Genomic DNA, 21,984 nt, shown 5'->3' with positions numbered 1-21,984 from the left:
GATAAGAAAAAAAATATGTTATCTGTAGCCCGGTTCTATGCGTAGGTATGATAGATGCAATTTATATTTAAGATTTTAAGTAAGTGGCTATCATGTAGTCAAGTGGGCAGTTAAAATTAAGTAAGATAAGTAAAAAAAAAAGAAAAAAAGTGAAAAGATTGTTATCTGTAGCCCGGTTCCTTGGGCGCGGTGATCCGGCGGTCGCCTTGAAGCACGTTTCACTGATCGAACTGTACCGAACGGGAGTGATGCCGAACTATGCGATCCGGGTCGTAGATATCACGTATAAGATGAGATTGAAGGCTCGAATCGCGCACGACACCACACTGAACCGAACATAACCGTCAGCGCTTGTGCCTCTCGGTTACACCAGATTCACGGCACTTGGGGAACAAACGAAGGCACTGGTCCACAGTAACACAATTCACGGGATGTTAGGTAGGTAGGTAGGTCGGTAGGTATGATGATGATGGGCGTAGGCAGGTTGGTGAGAGAGAGGGCAATTCAAGTCTGTTTCGAAACGTATCGTTTCTCCACTATGAAAGCCCTGGTGAAGATTCTAGGTTGATCGGCTGTCGGCGATTATCTTGATAAAGACTGTTCGACGGCAGGTGGGTGGCTGCTAGAGATCCTCAGGCTGGCGATAATAGCGGCGAATCGATGGATATCTTGGTGTCCAGTGCGTATTCAGGATCAAATTATTCTTTGCAGAAATAAATTCGATGCGCAAGCTGAATCGGAGTGGAGAGCAGAGGTGTTATCGGATCGTGTGTCAGACGAGAAGTGTTGCTTGTATGGGGAAACGGCGACTTTTTATACCCTCGGAATCAAGATCTAGTAAGAAATAGTCCGAGGGGGACAGCGGATCCGTCCCTTTCACACGCCCTTCGCCCAAGATTTAATTTTGGTATATCTTTTGTTGATGATACCTTTCTAATGGAGATAACTTTCAATAAAGTTGAGCTGAAATTACTTTATATTATTTTAGCAATTTTACATGTCGGCCGTGGCTATTTTTATGGCCTCCGGAACACGTCTAGTAAATACGCATTTAGAATGACTCAACAAAAATAGTTAATTTTGCGCATTTTTATGTATTCAAGAGAAAGGAAAGTTTTTTAGCTTCCCAATGAGCTATTACAATAAGTATTCGTGCATAAAATAAGGGAATAGCAATCTTTAAACTTAAACGACAAAACAATGACGCGTTTAAGTTTTCCACCACTCCGAATCGTTCTAGACCAATAGAAATTTATCTAACTTTAACAAAACTAGTTGGACCCGAAATATCTTTCTCAGTTAATAACTTCCCTTAGCACGGTAATTATCACGTAATTATATTATAATGATATACCCAACATTTACAATTAAATACGCAAATGCTTTAATTTAACAAGGATATTAATCGCGAGTAATTATTAATTGATGAATCTTTTAATAGTGTTTTACACTTTAATCTAAATACAATCCCTTATTTTATTTCTCCTCTCGACGAGGAACAGTTGACTCGAATATTCCCGTCGAATACATTTTGTATTTTCAAGGTCACGCAAAGTTTCTTCCGCATAGAATTTTAAAATTTTATTTCTTCATTTATTCAAAGTACGATCAAGATTTACTGTGGCTGATGGGTGGAAACCCATCTAAGGCAAGGCCTCGAGATTCTCTCATAGTTATTTTTGTAAGATTTAACGGATTTAGCGGATTTTTCGTATATAAAAAATCTACATTTTATAATTACGCGTACATAAACATATGTACGAGTTTACAATATTTTTACAACAATAGCTTAGCTTTTTCTTAATCTAATTTAATTAACATAAAATTCCATTATCCATTATTGTACACTGCAGGAATTTATAAAAGTTAATATTTCTATTTTTATACATTTTCAATACTTGTACCAAGTGTAAGCAAGCATGTACTTATCGGCTTTTATGCAAACAATTTTTCACATGTTTTATTTTCAAATTTCAATGGACATTAATCAATATAAACATATTTCAAAGTATCAATAACAAAATCCAGCAATGACGACACATCGGAGTCTCTGATCACAGCGTTACAATTACGCATGAGATCTCTCGATTTCTGAAGTGAAATTTTTACATGAAATTTTTATTATATCTAGTAAAAGTGTTAACAATACATTTATCTTCTACTACTAAACGATTATTCTTACTTATTACCTGTTTATGGTCTTTTGACCAATTATTTTTCTGCTTCTTCCATAGTATGTACTGAGAAGTCGTTTTTTGACTTGCTGACAAGGACTATGGGACTTATGTACATCTTATTAGTACTTTGTCGCATGGCCTTTGAGTGGCAGAATTGACTACAAGGCTAGATTTGTATAGTTATGTCGTCAACCATACTCTTTTTCAAACACCAACTGAAGGCCGGCGTTTTTGTTCGTGTCAGTGTGAATGTGGTCTATAGTTGAGAAGCCCTTTCTAAATCCCGCATGTTCGATGGGTTGTTCCGCATCTAGTGGAGTGCTTATTCTTTGATTTATTAGTGAAGAGAAGAGTTTGTACAAGCATGGTAATAAGCTTATTGGCCTGTAATTGCCTATATCGCGTGGGTCTCCTTTTTTATAGATTAATATTATATTTGACTCTGACCATTGAGTAGGTGTGTCGGTAGTTTCCAGTATGCGGAACAGAAGAGTTAGAGGTAGAGCTAGTTGAGTGTTTGCTGTTTTTATAGCTTCGTTTGTTACGTTGTCTGAGCCTGGGCTTTTATCTGGTTTCAGGCGTTTAATTGCTTCAACTATTTCTTCTACGTCGAACTGTGCTCTAGGATCTTTGTTGTAAGGGTCTGTGGTGCTCGTGCTACTCTGTCCTGTGAGTTTTTGTTCTTTGGCTTTGTATAGGGTTGTATAAAATTCCGTCTATAACGTCATTTCGATTATTGAGTGTTTAATTTGCCCGATTTGGTCCGTCGATCCATGTTTTGCATGTTTGTAGCTCCTTAAATGCTTTTTTTTGAGCTGCCTGCCTGTACCAAGTGTCTTTCGATGGTGTTATATTTATATCTTGTAGTCTTGTTTTATGAGTTTATACAGTGCTGAGAGTTCATTTTTTGGTGATCGAGTTTTATTTGTAGTTCTTGTCATCTTTTCATAAGTGTTAAGGTGCGCGCTTTGATAGTATTTTTTGACTTTTGTTTGTGTTTTTATTTTTTGAACGGGCATTTTGGAGGCTTTGGCAGATAGCTTTTATTATTTTATCATGATAGGTTTGTATAGATGTGGTGGAGCAGTCTTGTAAGTCTGGTAGGAAGGATGTAATACTCTCATTGTATCTCGATATTTTCTCTTCTTTCCTTAGTGTAGAGGGCTGGTGACACGAACAAAAACGCCGACCTTCAGTTAGTGTTTGTGGCAGAGTATGGTTTAACGACATAACTATAAAAATCTAGCCTTATAGTCAATTCTACTTCTCAATAGCCGTGCGACAACCTCACGACAAAGTACAAACAGGATATATAAGTCCCATGGTTCTAAACTATGGAAGGAGCAGGAATGAAATGGTCGAAAAAGACCATGAACAGGTAACCAGTAGCGTAATCGTTTAGTAGTAGAAAGTAAAATGTATGTTGTTAACCTTTTCTTTTGTAAATGTAATAAAAATTTTACGTAAAAGTTTCGCTTCAGAAAATCGAGACTGATCGAGTGTAATTGTAACACTGTGATCACAGGCCTCGAAATGTCACGTCGTGTAATTCGCCGCGATCTATTTTTGAATATAAATTTCCGGGTAATCTCCATTGAAAATAAGTAAGTTATGGGAGAGATTGTTTACGTAAAATTTGACAAGTACATGCTTGAATAATTTTTATATAAGTAATAGAAATGTATGAAAATTGAGAAAGAAAATTTAATATTTATAAATTTATAAATTTATGTACTGTGTAATTATGAGTTAAGAATTTTAACACTAATTTTATTGAAACAAGATAGAAGCAAACTATCATTATAAAAATATTACAAACGCGTACCTATGTTTATAGACGCGTAATTATTAATTATAAACGTTAGTCATACTATAACTCGCTAACTATAATAAATATTATAAAGGTAACTATTAGAAAAACCTTGAGATTATGGTATAGATGGGTTTCTACCCATAAACAATAATAAATCTTAATCGCATCCTAGGTAAATAAAAGAATCAAATATCGCAACTAAAAACACAAATTTACGCGCGACCTTGTACTTTTAAGAAATTCTATTTCGGTCGAATGCGCCGCCCAGCTGATTCACGTCGCGAGACAAAAATAGATTAAAGATTGCATTTAAATTACTATGGAAAAGCTACTGTGAAAGATTAAATAAATCGGTGGTTACTCATAATTAACATCTTGTTAAAATCGAACATTTATATACTTACGTGTAAATGTTAAGTATGAAATTATAGTATTTTTACGTAATAATATTTGCTCGAAAGATAATTATCGAATGAAGAAGTCTCAGAGGGACCAAATAGTTTTATTAAAACTTAGTAAAATTCTATTGGCCTAAAATGGCCGAGAGTGGTGGAAAGGACCAGGACGTGGGTGTAACCCTTTCGTTCTGACGTTTTAAATTTAAAGACTGCCATCCCCTTATCTAGTACACGAATACCTATTCCGATACCTCGTTGGAAAGCTAAAAAACTTTCCCCTTCGTTTGAATACGTAAAATTATATAATTTCAACTATTTTGGTTACGTCATCGTAACTGCGCAATTACGAAACATGTTCTAGAGGGTGTTTAAAACACCCCCATTGAGACTTAATTTTGCGAAAATAAAGTAGAGTAAATTCAACCCGACTAAAGTAGAAGTTATCTCTATTAGAAAGTTGTCAGGAACGGGAGATATACGTAAATTTATCTCATGAGAGAAAGGTATAGATCTTCCATCCTTTACGGACTGTTTCCTATTAAACCTCTATCCTGAGGGTATAAAAGATGACACTTTTTTCCGTATATTCATTAATTTCAACACTCTTCACCAGCGATCTTCGGCAAAGCAGCAGTCCTCACTGCAAGTTTGCGAGACATGGTTCTCAGTACATTCGCGATATATACGTAAAGTAAGTCCCCTTCGGCGGGCGAAACGTAACGCGAATACCACGTATCTGTCGGTAGTGACGTACGCCGCGGAGTAATTTTATTTTTCATTACGCATCATACGAGGTGACGTAATCGGAATAAATTACGCGATCGAATTGTTTGATAAGAACAAATTAATAAATTCAGTTTATAATAATAAATTTTACAAATTATTTCGGGATTATAAAATAAATTTTTGAAACTTTATTAAGTAAACAATAATTATAAAATCAAATTTTAGTAAATAAATTTGTCAATATAAATAAACAACTGTGAACAAGTTTGTAAACATAAACAAACCGTTTGTAAACAAGTTTATAAACACAAATAAATATTTGTAAACATGCTGTAAACATAAATAAAATTTGTAAACAATAAAATAAATTCTATTCTTTTTATAAATCCAATACTATGTGTCTAAAGAATAAATTATAATTTTTCTTACGAGAAAATATTTCGTGAAATAAAAAAAATATTCAAAGAATATCTGCGTATACATTCCCTGAGTTAGGTGTGACTTTTTGGAAACTTGTGAAAGATTTCACAGAGATCCTATAGCGAACAAATAAATAGTTTACTGACACTTTAATGGGATTTAATTGCGAGAACAATGACAGATAACTTTATTGTGAAGCCGTGAACTAGAACCTGAATAAATTCGGTACCACACCAACTGAGAGTTTTATTCGGGGAATCAAAAGTTGTATTATTACAAGGGAGAACCACACCTCCCCAGTTCATCCTCTGCATCCTTAGTGACAGCCCGGCCACATTTAAGAGCTAGCCGCGAGCCGGGTCATGTCACTGGCCTATTTTTGCATTTAGGTCGCCCATTATTATAAAAGTTTTATGTGCTTGATAAATAGCTTTGTTTACATTTGTATAAAAAAAACAAAACCCTCCAAAGAAAAATACAACCACGATAACAAACCTTACATCTATCTCACTAACCAAGCTCTAAATACTAACCTAAAATATAAGATCACTGTCATCGTACGAACGCCTAATAGAATTGAGAGAGGCAATAAATGATATAAAATTCGACATAATCGTAATATCTGAAGTGAGACGTCAAGGAACACAGATAGAGGAATATGATAATCATATTCTATGTCACATAGGACTTACACCTGGAAAGTATGGCGTCGGATTCTTAATACATAAAAAGCACAAGAATAACATAGAAAACTTCATAGGTATAACAGATAGAGTGGCTCTATTGAATTTAAAAATACAAGGAAACGAATTATCTCTCATACAAGTATACGCACCCATAGAAATAGCGAAAGAAGAAGAAATCGATACTTTTTATACAAATGTAAACAAAGCTATTAATCAAGCACATAAAACTTTTATAACTATGAACATATCTATCTATAAATGAAGCTGTTATCATTCAGGACGCTGAGAAGGGGGTCAGCCGTTCAGTTATATAAGGGGCTTTTTGACCTCCAGTTACAGTAAAACCTCGTTAGTAAGAACACTGATAATTCGAAATTCGACGTAATTCTAAATTTCCCCAAAAAAAAAGTCCCTTGAATATTATTTTCATATAAAACCATACCTTTAATTCGAAATGATTCGAGTCCCTGGCATATAAAAATATTCAATAAATCGTAATAAAGTACACTATTTCATGAGCCAGTCTTTGAAAATTGTGATAGACTTTTATTATTATAGAAGGTAATCCTGAATAATCCTGACATTTTATGACCCAATTCGGTAGGCACATCTATGATCGGAAACAAAATTAATGAAAATCAAAAAAAAAAATTTCAAAATTTTCCCCCCCTACATTTCATACTTCGTAATTCGAATTTTTTTTCGATTTTCGGTCCCATGGAATTCATATTGACGAGGTTTTACTGTATCATTAAATTCAGCTTAGTCTAGTAATCTAGCTAGTTTAGTATATTAGTCTTGATATTTGAAAATGGATATTCAGTCGCCCTATCTGAGTCAAATGAGCTTACAAATTATACTACCCACGTTGTATGAATTGTCATTGTAAGATCAATCATAACCCATAATTTTTCAATATAAATAGGGAACAGAGGAATAAATTTACCTTGTATGACTACAAGAAAAAATTCATGGATCAAAATAAACACAGTTTTAGTATTTTTAAAACCATTTATTACAATTGTTAGAATATATATCTAAACAAAAAAAGCACAACGTTTTAATACAATATAACATTGACATCATAATAATTAATTACAATTAGAGATTTGTTATGTAATTAAAATATAATTCGATATAACGAATTCAAATTTATAAATTCATAGAAAAATACAATTTGAAATTAAGTTCTGTTTAAATAAAAACTATTACATACGGCAGTGAATTACATACTTAAAATGATAAATATAAGCATAAATCTAACATTCGATTATGAACTGACAATAACCCTGTAATTATATTATGGGAATTTTACTAAATACAGAAAAGTATTATTTACTACATAAACTCAAAGATGGAAGGCACTTTACTCTAATAGAAAAGCAGGGTTACCAATAATTAGAAATCAACAATACCAAACAAAAGAATGCGAAAAAATGGCCTATGCCATAGATTCTGCGAGATAGTATAGCCAGTTCAAAGTACATAGTGTTAACTTATAATAAAAATAATAAACAAATTATACTTTTAATTGTTACCTACTATGTAGTAAGGCCACTGTGAATTAAATTCACCATCAACTTTAATAGTAAATTAATTATAAAATAAGATTTGGATCGATTTAATTCCTTTAGTGTTCTCCATATGTTTGTAATGTGTTGAGTCATGGACCCTGGGGGCAATGGAACGGAAGGCATTTGATGCCTTCGAAATGTGGTGTTGGCACCAAATACTTTGTATTTTGGACAGAGCATAGGATGAACTAGTCAATCATCCAGAGGCTACAGATAAAGGAACGGCTCTCAACGCATTCTGGAGTTTTTTGGACATATTATTCGGTGTAAACCGGATAACCCGGAGAGACTGGTGGTTTATAGCGTCCAGGGAAGGCGATGGAGAGGAAGTGCATCGGCACGCTGCAGCAACCAAGTAAATTATTGGGGGAGAAGATGATAGAATTTCAACACGATTCTCAGCCATGAGGGAACGACAAAGAAGAGAATTCCAGAAATGGTCTGACTGACAATGTAATGATAGTACACGATAGAAGAGGAAAGAGGCGATGCGCTGTGAACGCCTGGAGAGAATTTCAACCTAGCTTGCCAGTTCTTCAAGCCAACCAGATTCCGGCGTTCTGGAAGGCCACTAAATACTATACAGAGCGTATATGGCGGAATTACGGGATGCTGACTTGACCTGTAATGACGCAAGAAGTCTGGTAAGCGAGAGATTCCTGGAGTGGTATCCACAAAAGGGGCAGACATGGTTAAAGAAAAAGAAGAACAATATAATTTAAATGTAAACACATCTCCTTACGGAAGCGTAATATATTTTAAATATATTTTATTCAATTGTATTACAAATCAAGGTAAAAAGTGAGATTTTACACATCTTGCAAAATTTCTTGGAGTTCATTGCAGAAGGCTAGTGTATATTTAATTTTTTAGTCATTGGATCGTTAGGCACTTACGTTGTATAAATATATCTATTTGTAAAATTCTTATTTTAATAATAAATTGAATTATGACACTTTCATAAATGTTATATTAAATGTTACCATTACGACGATAAGGCACGAAACAAGTCATTATTAATTGTAGAAATAATTCTTCGACTACAGGCAATCTTCAGACCGGCATTCAATCTGAAAATAATAAACCAAAAAGTAATATAAAGTATGGTAAAATTTTTTTATAAAATTCCCAACAATTAAATATTAATTAATGTACAGGAAAATAATGCAACATTCACCTTTCATATGCGATACGTCTCTTAAGAGACGGATTTCTTGGGTGTATTCTCATGAGCGCGTCGGAGGCGCCGGCGCATCTCATTGGGGAAGCGTTCGTAGCACCGTTTGCAAACGGGCTTCTCGTCGCACTCATAGAACTTGCTGCGCAGGTTGAGATGAGTGTCGCACACCGTGCATGAGAAATGGTGGACGCACCAGGCCTTATTCAGGGCGGTGAACACTGCAAATACACATGTGCAACATAATAATATCTTATTCGACTGTGCCGAGAGGGTTGTGGAATATTTGGGATGGATTCCATTAAGCTACTTAGTCGGTTAATTGATCCTGAGATCCTGGGGTTGAAAATGCGGGAATTCAGAATAAGGAAGCAGATATGGTGCAGAACAATCAGTATTCAAGGAGGCCAGGGCCCGCACCCGGGTGTATATTGCCATTAATAATAAAAATAAAGAAGTAAGACATGAAGAATGTGATATTTTCTAAATAAGAAGATACCTATATTAAAACATAAAAAAAAAGTTTAAGAATTTACAAAAACTTGTTCTAATTACATAACATTATAACATATGTAATTCGGAAACATCTCAGAAACATATCTATCAGAAAAAATCTTTAAAAAAAAATCCGGCCAATGTGCCTTCCAAATTTTATCTAATAGGTATGATGCTGAGGTATCTACGAATTGTGTATGAACAATTAAGAATGTTACATTCTTAAATCTTGTGAATTATTCATTTACATAATATTATTTGAACTATTTTTTTTTTCATTGGAGATCCTGATGTCGGTTATGAATCAAAGTAAGTACCGATTATTGGTACCTTGATTCAAACCACAAAAGCCGATAATCAAAATTAATGCAATTTGTTAAGTAATTCAGATGTATGAATATTTGCCGATATTGTTGTAATTAGGTAGGACACAGGTGGCTTAATGGTAAGGCATATTGGCACAAATCTGATGGATGCAGGTTCGATTCCCGTCCGGTGTCATATTTTTTCAATGGTTTTTTCTAATACGTATAGGTGAGGTGTTTTCAAATAATGCCTTGTTATTTTCCCATTTATCTCAAATTTAGCACACTATTGTGTGTAGATCACGCACCCTTTCATCACACACCCTTTCATCACACTGGGAATGAAGAAGTGACGTTAGACCTGGTTCGGCTACATGCTATAGATGTTTCGAGAGAATTCCAACCTAGCCTGCTTGTTCCTCAAGCCAACCAGATTCTGGCGTCCTGAAAGGCCGCTAGATACCATATACAGAGGGTAAATGAGCTAAGGGATACTGGCATCACCTGAGAAGATGCAAGAAGGCTGGTGGGCGATATGGATTCTTGAAGGCACAGTGTGATATCCATATGCTCTAATTAAGGAGCGGATATGGTCTAAAGAAGAAAGAAAGAATCGTGAACATTTGAATTGAATCACCTCAATTATAATATAGAATATCTAAAAATGCACTTCTTACCATCACCGACGATAACTTGGTTGCAGACAAAGCAGAGATTTCCGAAGAGCATGTGGTAATGCGTCTCGCAGTACGCCAAGCCTTTCTTCTCGTAGTGGCGATGGCCATGGAAGGGCTTCTCGCACTTGGCGCAAACAAAGTGCTGCAATCAGATCAAACCAAAGATGTTCAAGTAAAACTCCCTTTTATGTGGATAAAATCTTAGATTCGAAAATAAACCTATACAAATGGTTACGTTACCATGGCTAATAATTACAATCTGCAAGTCATTATGAAGGACAGATTTTATTGTAGCAAACATAAAAATTCAGATTATGGCAAGTTTGCTTAAGGTTCAGTATTTTGCCCCATTTGGAGACCTTGGTTCATTTAAAGAGCATTATTCTGAATCCATAAGACGTATTTAACTCAAAACTGCCTACATCTGCTTATCAACAGAGATTTTGCCTAAATTGCGACAAAATTTAGATAAACCACCGCATAAAATCACAAATAACAGTATGTACACAGATAGGTAATCATAGCAAGACATCAAGCAGACCGCCATTTTCGTTTCTATTTACGTGTACAGTGGAGGTAGACAGTGGAGTTCCGACAAATATAGTGTACACTAAACTTCGTCAGTCATACTTCTTTGTTTTCATTGAACTAAGTATACAAATTGCAGATGGTGTTGGATAGTTTATAAAATTCAATGAAACACTGCCTAACCAAACCATAATAGATGAAATATCTAAAATCATGAATGCCACTGACATATACATGTATTCAGTGCTGCCTGATTTATGTTCATGGTATAATTGTTATATATTGGTCTAAAAAAGTTGTCTATTGTTATGACAGACTTATAAGTATGTGAGATAAAACAAGAAAATAAATGCTAAGTTGAAAGAGTCACACCTCAACATGCCAATGCTTTCCGAGAGCGGTGACCACTCTCTCCTCGATGGGTCTCCTGCAGGCTCCACAAATGGGAATGCCCATCTTGTCATGGCAGCGGAGGCAGTACAGCTCATTCTGATCGGGAAAAAATTATATCATTATAACATTCTTTCCTAAGTATTGGCCGTTTGCAACAACAGCGATATCTGATAAAACACACAAGAAGCAAACAGTACAATAATATTATACTTACACAAAAGAAACAATAGATGCATGACTTGTCGATAAAGTAGTAAACCGCAAAACCTACTTATCAGTGACAGATTAACAATTTATTTCGCTCATTAGTCATACTGTCGTGAATAGACCTATTCCAAATGCTCCTTATCATTACTTCACACTACAAATTGTATCAGTGCAAAAATAAATATAATTTCTCCAGTGTTTCTCTAGTTTTTATTAAAACATTAAATTTTCCAAATTATTTTGTGAATAAATTTAAACTAACAATTTTAAATCTTTACTTTCAAAAGCTTGCATATAACAAATCCTCAAAAGCAACCTTCAACAAAGCTCAGTAGAAGTGGTATGGAGCCACTGTTTTCATATATTTAAATTGTATCACTAATTTAATTTGAAACATTGTAGATCACTAAATTGATCAAATTGGTTCTAAACAAATTTAAGACATATTAAAACAATCTGTTTTGAAATTGTTGTCGACTGTCGAAGTCTATTTAGAATATATGGAACTACACAGAAGACAATCTTGTCTTTTAGTGCATTTAGGTACTCTTATGCTGCAATTACTTTATGATCACGTCACATACTGCCACATGCTGGTACGGCGACAAATCTTTTGAATGATCACTATCTCTATACATTCAATGATGGAGAGTGCCAACTCTAATGTATTAGTATTTAAAAATTTTATTCATTATCCATGCCAATTTCTATTAATTTTAACAGTTTCTATGTGTGTGTACGTTAAAATTACTTGCGATATTGTATTCATAGATACAGAACCCAACCCGCAGACCATAGGTAATAGATAATATTCTTATAGAAAATACATAGTGCCAACCACTAAAAACAAAAAACACGTGAGCCGAAAGGCATGTAGAAAATGATAAAAAATGTTCATTGAGACATGCGGGTGTCGATGTAACGCAGTACGAGTGAGGTGATCTCATTGTTGTTCTGGTGATTTCGGCAAATTTGATGTGACAATGTTAGTTTAAAGGTTCAAAATGTGCTTGGGAGCACTAGTCTGATAACATTTTAAACACCAAGAAAAATGACATTATATACTTTTTATCCCGAAGCGGCAGTTTACTGTGACAGCACATAATGTGATCATAATGTATTTTTGTACCTTTACCGTTTGACATAAACAATGAGTTGTATTGGGTTGGTCATTACCATGTCGTTGGCAGCGTACCCTGGACGACTCTTGACCTCCCTGGCAGTATGGTCGAGCTCCACATTGCAGGTGGTGCAGGTGAAGTGGTAGCCGTGGTACACTTCCCCTCGGAAGCGGAGAGGGTCTCCGTCGATGATGCCACTGGAAAACATCGGAACATTAGATTGGACGGTTCATGGAAGAAGCATTCCATTGAAAAATTAATCTCATCCATACCAAGGCCAGGATACGAAGCTGTAAATTTCGATTGAAGTGCTTTGCTTGTTGTAAAAAAGTAATATAATAAATAATTAAATCGCAAATCTTCATTTAATGCAGACATGTTACCGCATTGCATTTGAAGATAATCAATAACTGGTACTACCATTGTAATTGTAATTCCGTGTCCCGGCTTTTAGAGTTGACCTAATTAATATAGATGTCAACATGTTTCTCTCTTAAAAATATTTTAATACTTGATAATTTAAGTAGGTAGATCTCAAATCATTTTTAGTACCCAATTTCCTCCGCCCCTTCTGAATCTTCTCTTTTAAATCGCATAGAATAATAAATATTAATAAAAAGATTCACTACGCCCTTTGTCATGTGCAAAGGATGAAACAAACCGGTTTCCGAGAAAACTCCCTTCACACTCTAGCACGATATTTGAACCGAGAGTAAACACTAGCTATTTAGACATTTAATTTGAATTATTTTTACATAGTTCTGAGAGAATGCGTTTCTCTTAGGGTACATGAATACAATCAATCGTAGCAAATAATAACATATTATATATTTAATAAGATAAAACAACTCACTGGCACTTATGGCAGACGTAAGCGTTGAGCTGTCCAGCCCTCGCACGTGCGTTGCAGGCGTGGCACAGAGCGCGCCCCAGGTAACGCACGAAACCTGCGTCGGCCAACGTAACACTGCACTCTGCGCAGTTGAAACAGTTAGCGTGCCAGCTCGCGTTCATCGCCTTTATCACTCTTCCAATGACAAACTCACCTAGTGAAACAAACATGATCAACATTAATTCGACACTAATTATTAGCACCATAAGATAATATTAATATATTAATAAGATGGAGGGCTACAGACTTCAACTGCTAGTTGTCATTGTGTATGTATTTGGTTTTTGGTAGTAGAATAAGAACAAACTGGATATGAAATCAAAGGCTAGGATTACTTGCCGTAAATAAAAAAACACAAAGTCAAAACGGTGTTTGTAACAACGTCAGATTTATAACCAAAGATATACTGTTGCGGATGCCACGAGTAATATATTGATCAGACTGCGTGCACCATTAAAAAATGTGTGAGTGAACACAAGAGAGCTAATCTGTTAAAATATTATACAATGTTTGCGATTGGTTGACACTCCATGGATACAAGCTATAAATTTGATTTTGAGACTAAGATACTGGGCCGGAAATAGGAAATTGTCTCATTGAAAACTCGTTTTCCATAATATTATATCCATCACCAAATATGTTAACACAAACAGAGACCCCTCTAAACCAACCCATCTCGCACCACACTCGGTCTCAGTCGAGTTTAACCCTCTCAAGTGAGCTTTGACCGATTCTAATGATTTTACTCTTAATAGAAAGTGCCGTGGTAGAGAAAGGCACGGAGAATTAACAAAAAGAAAAGGAATTTAATAATATATACAGTACACTCTCAGTAATCCGCCGCTCGATTATCCAACAACTACTATTATAGTCCGCCGTTATTTTTACTAGTTGAAAGCACAAAATCAATCTCTATAATTCGCCGGTATTCGATTGTCAAATTCAGTAGTCGGCCGCGTACAAGTATACAACGCAGATGATACGGGTTTATTTTGGAAACTTCTCCTTAGTAAAACGTAGATACGTTCATTGCGAAGAAAGTAATGTACCAGGGATGAGAGTGCCTAAGCTGAAGCTTTTGGTCATAGGGAAAGCCAGGAATTCTCAGCCATTCAAGAATATCTGCCTCACTGAACAACAGGTTGTGTCAAATGATTTACTGTTTAATATTATTTAGTTAATAAACTTAGTATATAAAAATATGTGTAAATTAGTTAATACTTGATTTTGATTATAAATAAAACTGTAATTTGCTAGTACAAATTTTTCAAAAAAACTATTTTTACGAAATACCTGTTTTAATTTTTACCATATTTTAAATGTATGCACGATCCGCCGCTTTCACTAATTGGACACTTATTTTGGGGTGGCGGATTACTGATAGAGTACTGTATAACAAAAAACGAAGCTAATCAATACGAACAGCAAAATTCATGTGAAGAGATCTTCATGCCCGCAGTAAGACGCCGCAAATTTTTTAAAAGCAATAAAATTGGTCTTTGTGGCGACCAGGTCGAACGGCCCGGTGGGTCCAATAGCTGGTTTTGTCGACTTGAGCATCTCTTCCCTCTCGGAGCACATTCTCGGACATTCCCAGAAGATGTGGTTTGCATCCTGTTGTTGTCCGCCCTACGGACATGTCGGTCGGGTAACAAATCCAAGCTCAAAGCGTTTGGTAGCGAACCCACCATGGCCTGTCAAAAATTGAGTGGTGCAGTGGTCAGGAGTCAACTTGGTTATCTCCAATCGCCATTGTACGTTAGGAATGTACAAATATGTGTGCCTGTCTTTGGTCGTCTCATCCCACTTTCGTTGCCAGGTCTTCGACACCGCATCCAGCGTCAACAGCAAACAAAAATAGTTACCTACAGAAATTCATTATTATTGTTGCAACTGATAAAAACCTGCATTTTTTTAGCTATGGTACTTTTCACAGCTGTTTCCCACTTGCAAAATTAAATAAGAGCCCTATACATAGTCATACTTACGTAAATAAGTGGGCGTATGCGTTACTTGGAAAAGTGAACGTATCGAAGTAACATTCCACAATTCTATAAGCCCACGTATTTATATATGTATGAATATGCATGGGGTCCTAAAAATTTTATTCCGTATAATATATACTAACCACATTTTCCACAGCAAGGAGCAAAGAGAACTTGAAAATCGTGTTCACAATACTTGCGACCCTCAAACTCGTAGAAAACACCGTCCGGGAAGACCCTGAAGCACTGGGCACACCTAAAAAAATTAATAATGAAATAAAATATAATTAACTATTTCTTTTATTCAACGAATAATTCACAAGATTTAAGAATATATCATTCTGATTATTGAACATATATTATTTTGAAAAAAAACACTTTCTGATATAGTATATAATAACCAATAGAAAAAATCTTTTTTTGAAAAAAGTAAGTCACCCCGACGGAGAATCGAACCCTGTATCTCCCGAGTATACGCCTCATCCGTCGCATTAAGCCATTATGCTACGGCGTGACATACTAATAGCGAACAAATTTTAACTAATGGTCAATTTCTATACCTACCCATCAGCGTTCCTTCCAAATCAGCTACTTTGGCAATCGATTTTTGTTTCTTAAATCAAAGTAGGTAGGTATATTACTATTACTTTTGATTACTAACCGACGTCGTGGAATTTCTCCAATATTTTTTTAAATGTAGCTACTTGCACTTGCTAATAATTTATAATTAACTATTTCTTTTATTCAACGAATAATTCACAAGATTTAAGAATATATCATTCTGATTATTGAACATATATTATTTTGAAAAAAACACTTTCTGATATAGTATATAATAACCAATAGAACGGGGTGACTTACTTTTTTCAAAAAAAGATTTTTTCTATTGGTTATTATATACTATTCAGAAAGTGTTTTTTTCAAAATAATATATGTTCAATGAAATAAAAGTTTTTCATATTGTTTCGTATACAAATCTATGGCTACAGAGTTAAATCCATGATTTAATGCTACAATTTTTTTGGAATTACACCATTCGCAAGAGGGGTATGTTAATAACGGCCACTAAGAGGCCATCCATGGACTGAAACCGTATGCGGTTTAGATCCGTGTGCCATACTAAACTTATGATTTTTGTTCATGAAAATATATTTTCACTAAATTTGTAAGTGTAAGTGTGTGGTATAAACGGATACGATCAGATGCTTATAATATAGTTTGTGAAAATATATTTTCATGAACAGAAAAGATAAGCTTAGTATGGGAACACGGTTCTAAACCGCATACGGTTTCAGTCCATGGATGGGCTATTAATAGCATTCAAAGTCAATTTTCGATTAAAACAGAGTTACACAATTTTCTAGTTTCAACTACGCATTATTCGTCATCAAATAAGAAGAAATACTTACACGAAACACTGGGTGTGCCACAGTTCCCCATTAGTGTTGACAATCTTCTCGTTGGGTTCGAATCCCTCGCCGCAGCGAGAGCAGAACATGTTGTCTAGCGACATATTTGCTATTCTGCAATGCACCATAAAAACACAAATGAGTTCCATATTTCGGAAGATTAACAAAAATACAAATGGTTCATAAAATGTTTTGTCAATGGGTATTGAAATTATTATTAGAATTGTTAATTTTTCTTGATGGAAAAAGACCATTATAAGACAATCATCAGATGTGACAATATAATGTATTCAGTAATTCTACAAACGTGCCGATTAGTAGAAATGTGGAAGTAGTATTATACTATAGTCTTAGGAAAGATGGAAGATTCCTAACTATCCGATTCTTAACGGATTCACCGCAGAGCATTTAATTACTTTTTAATTACCACATTTAAATAACATGGTAATTCTCTAATGGCCCCCTAATCAGGACACAACAGCTGTGGCGTTCACGCTATAAGGATTAAAAGGGAAAGTAGGGTTTTGAGATCTGACCAACTAGCTAAGAAAACACTAAGCTAATGCAACGGAGAGAGTTTATGGTAGATGGATGAGAGAGGAGATATCTCTTGAAGTCGGCGAAGATTTATAAAAGGGTATAGTGGCAATGATCATGATGATTATTTATGACACATACTTCTAAGAGTATGTCTGTAGCACATTTTAATATTTTGATGTAATTATTCTTCTTCTTTTGTGGCGCTTTAGTCCTTGGCTAACTCGAGCAGTCTCCTCCATTCTGCTTGGTCTTATACTCTCCTTCATAAGTCGACTCCCGGATTTCACAACTCTTTCTGGAACCATCAGGACCCCAAAGGCGCAGTCTTCCACAGTATGTTTTTTTATGCTTAGTATAGGTTAGTAATTCAGTAATTCAGTTGTCCCGAGCGGTTTGTCACTACTCATCTACCATATTGTATAGTATTTGTTGTTCACAAAAATTAGGATCATCCGATTTACTACCCATTTTTATAAGCATTAATAATTTATTAATGAAAAATCTAGTTTATAATTATTCAGGTATATTAAAACGCAAGTTGTGCTAGTAAATGATTTTTTATTAGAAAGTAGTGTTGTTTTTTACAAAATTGACATTTGGGTGTTTTCTTTACAGAAATGGGTTAGGCTGTGAGTTTTAAAGCAATGAGTAACTGCAATCATAAGTCAGTTCTATTTTTAGAATTTAGAAAAAACATTAAAGTAAAACAAACATTGTCCTGACAGATTATTACTAGAATAGTAAAGCGTTATTTATGTAAAAATGTGTGTTTAATTTTAAGAGTCGATTACAATGGCCTTCAGAGTTATTTAGTGGTGTTAAATTAGACGAAAAACAGACTGGGTTAGCCCACTGACACATTTGTGTAGGTTAGTTTATTTATGCATTTTATTGCTGAAAAACATCGCCGATGATATCGAAACGGAATTAACTTATCCTTCCTAAACGAGCTTACCCGGGCATGGTTCAAGATGTGAACGAAAACTTCCAAAAGGACAAAATATCCACAAGACAGACGAACACTGAAATGACAAATAAAAATTACCACTACAAACACAATATGTACGGCCAGACTAAAATTTAAACAGGAAAAGGCTTGAAGCCATGGCACGAATTTTATAAAAACATACAAACCTAAATGAATTATCAGTGGATGACAGATCCTAATATCGTCCTACGCAAAACACACCCATTCCACTTTGACACGAGCACCAGTTTTGTAAACCGCTGACATTATGTCATATTTGTAAATTTCAACCAATCAGGAACTACATGACCATAAATACCCAACTCCCATATTTCCATAACCTGAAAAATACTAATTTCTTTGGAAAATCGCGGCATTTAAATTGAAAATCACGGAATAATAATAAATTAACGGATACAATAATTTTTATGAGTGGATGAGGAAATAAATATAATTAAATTGGTTTTAAATAGTATTAATAATATCTCCAAATATCTGATTTCTAATATCTAATAATAATACCTACCTTAATTTGAATCTATTATTGCATTAGGTAGGTACTGAAAATACGCTTGGATCGAAACAACTAACAAACTAAATCTTCATTTTATTCTCTTTTCAAAGTTATATTGAATTTGTATATTATATTGTGCGCATTATAGTATAAAATTAAATTATTTTTATATTATTATAATTTAATAAATGAATCCTTAATCGCAGTACATTCTGTGGTCTCACAGTGTGACTTCTAAATTATATTAATTAGTCCTAGGCCATAATATAACTAATTAAATAAAAGTCCGTAGAATTTTGAATGGCTACTTGAAACAAATACATTACTATTATACTCTACATGCATGTGATTGATAACCAGGGAACTCATAAATAATGTGAACTTAAATACGGGTAAGGAGTAGCAGGTAACCGATCTCAAGTAACGAATAACCCGGGATAAACTTAAACACGTGTCAAGAATACGTCATACATCGAATACTGACAACTGCTCTCGGTTTATGCATCGACGCTCATTTAATATTGGTGTATTACACACTATTGCACGTGCATAATGCGTGTTTCATTTTCGTAGGACACACACATTCAAAACCCTGCATCAAAATGTAGTTTTTTGAATATTGCCTATCGGAATTCTATTTATTATCGGTTCTGTGTTCATGACTTACCAGGTGTTTTGCTTGAAATCATGGCAGGTGGCCTGTGACGTATTGTATCCAAAATGGTGGCCACTCCAGACACTGATAAGAATAGGCCATGGGTATCTAGTAGTTCATGGTATTTAATATTATTTATTTAGATACATTATTTAACAAACACTTTTGACGATTTGGCATCTGCAGATTTATTCAATGATTCAAGCAATTGCCACCCCTGCACCCCTCTTCCTTCTAATATGGCCAGTATTTAGGTACACACCATTTTGTAGAAATACAGTATAGAAGTCACACTGTAACAAGCAAATCTCAAAGTAGAGATCAAAAAGTATTAATACTTGTTAATATATAATAATAATTGATACCTACTTTTCTTTCAATACAATACAGAAAGATACTATTTTAGAACCATTGCGATGCGAAATGTCTGGGACTCACGATTGTACTCGGTCAAAACCAAATGCCGCCTATTCGACGCTTGCATTCTGATGGTGCTGCTTTACGGTAGCGAATCATGGCACCTTACGAAGGCTCAGAGCAACCGTATACTGAGCTTCGAAAACAGATGTTTGCGACGAATACTGGGTGTGCGGTGGTATGACTTTAGGAGCAACGAGGAGATAAGAGAACGTACCAAGCAGCCTCTCATCACGCTGAAAGTGAAGAGGCGACGTTGGACCTGGCTCGGCCACGTGCTGCGGATGCCAGAAGAGAACTTTAACCTGGCTTGCCTGTTCTTCAAGCCGACCGGATTCCGGCGTCCTGGAAGGCCGCTAAATACAATCTACAGAGTGTATACGGCGGAGCTACGGGATGCTGGTTTGACCTGGAACGAAGCAAGAAGACTGGCGAGCGACAGGGATTCTTGGAGGCGCCGCGTGGTGTCCATATGCTCCAGTTAAGGGGCGGATATGGGCAAAGAAGAAGAAGTGTATGCAGGGTTAGGGATTTGAATGGGGATGGGGGACATGAAAATATCGTGTGATCCATAGTTCTACGGATTGTCGCTAATGCGTCAATTACATTGAGCTACTTTACGAGCTGTTTGTCGGCGAATTTACAATCTGCCTGTAAAGTCGCCCAGTGTAATCATTGAACAAGCTAACAAGCAGATTGTAATCAATCTACAGAGAAAAGTTGAAAGCCGGTCAACTTTGCACGCTACACGCCGGCGTAGGGGCCTACTGCGTCTGCGCAGTAGCATGCGGAATCGCCCGCTTTTAAATTCGCCAACAAACAGCTCGTAAAGTAGCCCAATGTAATTGACGCTTAAGACATCCAGAGCCATGATATAATGGTAAGGCTATGTATCGATATTTTCACTTAAGTATCTCTTTCCAAAAGAAAAGAAAAAGCAGATAACCAACTGTTGCATCAATACTTTATCATATTATGTATATTCCGATATGATCCCAGTGTCGATAGAATATTGATACATTTTGTTTTGATATGATATTCATTATAGCCGAGAATATCCTCAGATATTGGGGGTCCATACTCGGAGGGAATTTATTATCATTTGCAATAAAACACAATGGATTTTGAATATATTTTGTATTTGTTGAAAAATAATTATAAGACACTTTAAAAAATTCAAGAAACACTTATAAATATATTATTACATTTTTAATATGATAAAATTCAATATACATAATACTGTGATTGTCAACATTTTGTAAAGATTACATTGCAATAATCAATTATTGTTTTGTATGGGGTAAGATTCACATTTCTACTTTGTATGCTCTAATTGACAAAATAGTTTAATTTATTCTAGTAGGTATGTATGTAGTATAATAAACAAAACTATTCTTAAATTCTTATGTTATGTCTAATTCTAATTTATAAAACTAACCCATAAACGTTGAAAAAATATTTCTTCCGCCAGATGGAGCTTTCTATTGTTGTTTCCCGCTGAAGCAAGTATCGATTTTTCTATGCAACAAACACACAGTGAATGTCTTTCAGACTCTCTAGAGTCAGTATGCAAACTAGTTGATCAGGGCCTCTTTTTAGAGTAATCCACTTTCATTCTTTAAAATCTTTGATGTCATCCCATTTCCAAAACTTTTATTATTTTACAAATGAATCTGTTAATTATTTCAAAACAAGACAAAGAATTTTACTATACATATGATAAAGACGTCATTATTAATTGTAAAAACATATGCACACAGTGATAGGAGTTAAAACGAAATTAATAAAAATAGTAATTTTCTATTGTTATACAAACAAAATAATATGAATAAATTTATAAAGTTTGAATTAAGATTATTAATTAACCCAATAAAATTTATTGTGATCATTTAAATAAAAATAAATTTT

General features: G+C 34.9%; 1 protein-coding gene across 2 annotated transcripts; it reads right to left on the bottom strand.

Moving 5' to 3' along the window:
* Positions 1-7,224: 7,224 nt before the first annotated feature.
* stck (LIM zinc finger domain containing stck) lies at positions 7,225-18,811 on the bottom strand. 2 transcript variants are annotated; one of them, XM_085945409.1, is made up of 10 exons: positions 18,658-18,786; positions 18,479-18,545; positions 16,984-17,097; positions 15,718-15,830; positions 13,551-13,743; positions 12,753-12,894; positions 11,349-11,465; positions 10,449-10,590; positions 8,972-9,192; positions 7,225-8,864 (listed from the first exon to the last, which is right to left on the bottom strand). In XM_085945409.1, exons 2-9 carry the CDS (start codon positions 18,484-18,486, stop codon positions 8,993-8,995), a joined length of 1,029 nt encoding a protein of 342 aa, XP_085801535.1. In that variant the 5' UTR covers positions 18,487-18,545; positions 18,658-18,786; the 3' UTR covers positions 7,225-8,864; positions 8,972-8,992. The 2 variants fall into 2 exon arrangements, with proteins under 2 accessions (XP_085801535.1, XP_085801536.1); XM_085945410.1 differs by lacking the exon at positions 18,479-18,545 and having other exon boundaries at positions 18,658-18,811.
* Positions 18,812-21,984: the final 3,173 nt, after the last annotated feature.

Source organism: Rhyacophila brunnea, unplaced genomic scaffold, assembly GCF_057557595.1.
Source record: "Rhyacophila brunnea isolate RB1 unplaced genomic scaffold, BYU_Rbru_1.0 scaffold_18, whole genome shotgun sequence".
Taxonomy (NCBI): Eukaryota; Metazoa; Arthropoda; class Insecta; order Trichoptera; family Rhyacophilidae; genus Rhyacophila; species Rhyacophila brunnea.
This window is presented reverse-complemented; position numbering and strand designations above follow the sequence as displayed.